The 3,605-nt window shown below is 36.9% G+C and overlaps 1 protein-coding gene across 2 annotated transcripts; it reads right to left on the reverse strand.

Moving 5' to 3' along the window:
• Positions 1-494: 494 nt before the first annotated feature.
• lmgA (anaphase promoting complex subunit lemming A) lies at positions 495-2,775 on the reverse strand. Of its 2 annotated transcripts, none has more exons than XM_022848617.2 (3): positions 2,640-2,775; positions 1,796-1,846; positions 495-1,189 (listed from the first exon to the last, which is right to left on the reverse strand). In XM_022848617.2, the coding sequence occupies exons 1-3, from the start codon at positions 2,656-2,658 to the stop codon at positions 1,005-1,007; spliced, it is 255 nt and encodes an 84-aa protein (XP_022704352.1). In that variant the 5' UTR covers positions 2,659-2,775; the 3' UTR covers positions 495-1,004. The 2 variants fall into 2 exon arrangements, with proteins under 2 accessions (XP_022704352.1, XP_086828134.1); XM_086972008.1 differs by having other exon boundaries at positions 2,539-2,650.
• Between the last annotated feature and the right edge of the window lie 830 nt (positions 2,776-3,605).

Raw genomic sequence — 3,605 nt, forward strand, 5'->3', positions numbered from 1 at the left:
TAATTAAATTATTAGGCATTATCGCATTAAAAGGCATTTATCGTAACCGATCCGTAAAATGCACGCTAATTACGGAACACCCATGTGTGTCTAGAGCGTGATTCAAATTATACATTTAGTACCTCAAAGCTTATGGCTGGTAACTCCTTAACGTTATGTACCAGATATCATTGTTCGCTGTGTGTTCGTAACGCATCAAGTATTCTTAATAAATGGCAACACCATTTTAACCTGCAAAACATGCTACTTGATAGTGTTGGTGGTAAATCAAGCATAAAACTGTGCAATTGTAGTCTCAAAGTCTCATTAAGTAGCTTCATAAAGGATTACCTATTATAATCTTGAGAAAGTAAAAGCACACAGTTTGCATTAATGAGCGGCATCGGCTTCGCGGTTAAGCGACCCGAATTCTCGTGATAGGCAAATACCATTTTCATGTAAGTTTAAAAAAGACATGCTTGTTGACCGCCCTAAAAAATATGCTAGAACACAAATTACAGTTAAAATAATTAATTATTGTTTTATTTTGTCATCTAGTTTAACGATAGCCTTTATTATATTCTCCTTATATTTATTTCTATTTCTAACCAATTCAATATTTATACATGGTATATACACGAGTTTTCACGGTCTGCTTTACCATAGCAAATATATTTAAAATAGTTTGATTCTACCATACTGGGGTAAAAATATTTCCTTCTGTGGTTGTAATACCAATCAAATAACGACGCAATATCACCTCCTAATCTTATTTAAAGCTTTTCTCTCTTGTCTGACCATAAAGGCTACATCAACTGAGCGATGAAATTTCCCTTTTTTTTTTCATAGTGTTTATCTATATATACAGAATAGGGAAGGTCAACTGTCTAATGAACAGGCTCTGCCACCTGAATGAAGCTCAACGACCCGATTCGCCGCCACTGTTTCCGCACCACATCACCTATACGTGCTGTCTTGCTCGTCAGGGGCGGCTTGTTTAAAGCGCGGTCAACCGTTCACGTACACTATTCTTTGAAGTTCCATGTCTGTCGACACATCGGACACTGCTGTTGGGTCTGTTGTGCCTGAATCCATTTTACGATGCAATGAATATGGAAACAGTGTGAGCACTTGCCCCATACGAGGGGGCAACCATCGCCCGGAAGTCGGCAATCTGGACAGCATGAATCAAAAGGCATTCGACAGATACCTAGAAAAATGAAGATTTAATAAGCAAAAGTTAACGCACGACTCAAAAGCAAATTATCAAAAATTATGCTTTTGGAATGGGCTGCATTCTAATTGTTAGCATGGAAGTGACTGAAAAGACAAACAAAAAAGGCAAACAAAAATGAGTCTTTTTATATCAGAAAAAAAGCTCTATATATATAAAACTAAAGTGCTATAAAATAGCTTGAATCCCACTAGACGCGTATGAGCTTCTTCGAGTTGGACTAGTCGAATTCTTTCATGGTACAGTACTTCAAAATGTTTTCAAAGACCACAGCCATCGTGGTGCATCAGAAGCACAGAAATATTAGGATATAGAATTACATTAAAAATATGCTTTACACATAAAAGTATAGCAAAGAAATCGTGTCCTATTTTGCCACAACGCAGGGTAAACAAACTGCAGACTTGTCTTATCAGACTGCAATTATGTACCAGAATTTTAGCTAGTGGAGGAAGCAGGTGTGTATTTAAACCTCTCTAATTTCTTTGTAGGTTCTATGAGTATTATGCAAGCAAGTGCTTATAAACGATCATTGAGAATTTAGCATATAGATTAGTCATTGAAGGCGTTTTATGCATTTACCGCAGTTATCGTCGTTCGCTAACCACTTCCAAGTTGCCACCGCGGTCCACTCTGTAAGGTACACAAGGTCACTCTTACTATGTGTTCAACAAATTATTTGAACATACACATAAATAGAACGTGATTTATGAAAAGACTTGAAGCACTAAAAGAAATCTGAACCCCCTTTGTAACTTTGTGCCCTACTCTTTGCTGTCTAAGTATAGGCGATATATCTGTGTTTCAGGAAGCAGGACACCTTTTGAGCTATAAAAGTCTGAATAAATAAACAATACTCTTCGTACTTAAGCACAACCCTGAGCAATGTTTACTGCACATTAACCACAGCCATTGCTCACCAAGTATAGGCGGCAGAGGCAACCTAACCTAGTTGAAAAAACTTGAGATTCTTATTTGCTGTAGATATAAGTTGTATGGACATACATTTATAATAATATTGTCATCGTTGACATTGTTGTTTGGAAGCATTATATATATATAGACTTAGATACCATTTCTACAATCGAAGCAAATACAGCTGAGTTCTGTCGTGATTTCGAAACAATTTTTTGTCCATCTGCTTCGAAAGAAGCGAACGAGACTAATGAAGAAACATATGGATTCTCTATCTACATCTCCGAGAGACTTTTATCCTCCTTGATAAGAGTAAACCACGTAATATTGCTGCGACTTTGTTTGCTACACGTACCAAACAATACACACGTCTTTTTGTAAGCATAAGCATTGTTACATGAAATGATCACCTTGAATCAACTGACTTGCACGTAGACAAATACCATACACATTTATAGCAGACTGTACCGTATGTGGCGTAAAAATCATAGCTGCTTGTGTTTGCACTTACTTTTGATTTTCACTTTCATTTTTCAATACTGTTTCATAAGAGCCCAATCGAACGACAGGTTATTTTTCGCGAAGTTTCGTTTTAGCTATATCGGGTGCCGGTTGATCTGGATGGGCACCGGGTGGTCTTTAGCACGAAACACTTTTTAACGCTAGTAGCGCGTAATTTAAATACGAAAATAAGCGATTATCCTGAGTTTGCATGTGCTTCTCCCTTATAGCGCAATGAATAATGTGTTTGCCTGTTAGCTTCAAAACGCATGGTGGTTTAGGTTCGAGTCGCGTAGACGCAATTCATTCCATGTGGTTAGAGCCGGCCGTGTCATGTCTAATGGTTCGAGCACCAGACTCAGAACACAACAAACATTTTAGCTACACATATGTGAGTTTGCTTACTAATTAACGGAGTTCATGTATTAACAGTTGTTATGTATTATTAGGCCTTAAGGCTCAGAAATAAGCTAAATTGAAAAATATATGATCCCTTCACATATTACAGGCGTGTCAGTATCAAGATTATTGAAACTTTTCTGCAGTAAAATCTCAGTGTGTGATCTATATGAAACTATTGATTTTTCATTTGCTTGAAATGGCTTCGCTTTGCTTGGCATTGAAAACTTGTGACCGCACTGCTATCACTGAATATTGCTTATATACCCAGTCCTAGATAGATAAAATGAAGCATATGGTATACGAACTATTTAAAGCAAAACCCTTCCTACCTGACACGGCGATGCTCGTTTAAGAAGTATAATTTATCAACTACATCAAGTAGATCTTAACAGGGATATATTACATGCCGTAATGGTATTCCTGACGACAACATTTAATTGGGTGAGATTACTTCGAATAAGTAGATAATTCGTTTGAAAGTCACTAGAATTTTGCATAAACTAACTCAATTCTTTTTTAACTTTTTTGTTGCATTGCTGCAAAATCCAGAGGTATTTTTCCCCAGAATGAACAG

This window comes from Varroa jacobsoni, unplaced genomic scaffold (genome assembly GCF_002532875.2).
Source record: "Varroa jacobsoni isolate VJ856 unplaced genomic scaffold, vjacob_1.0 scaffold_1364, whole genome shotgun sequence".
NCBI lineage: Eukaryota > Metazoa > Arthropoda > Arachnida > Mesostigmata > Varroidae > Varroa > Varroa jacobsoni.

What these genes read in the sequence shown, in the direction of transcription:
- lmgA (XM_086972008.1), bottom strand. Translation starts at nt 2,617, where the DNA reads ATGATTTTTACGCCACATACGGTACAGTCTGCTATAAATGTGTATGGT. An exon ending in TGCAAGTCAGTTGATTCAAG is followed by an intron (nt 1,847 to 2,538) that starts GTGATCATTTCA and finishes TGTACCTTACAG; the next exon opens with AGTGGACCGCGGTGGCAACT. An exon ending in AGCGAACGACGATAACTGCG is followed by an intron (nt 1,190 to 1,795) that starts GTAAATGCATAA and finishes TCATTTTTCTAG; the next exon opens with GTATCTGTCGAATGCCTTTT.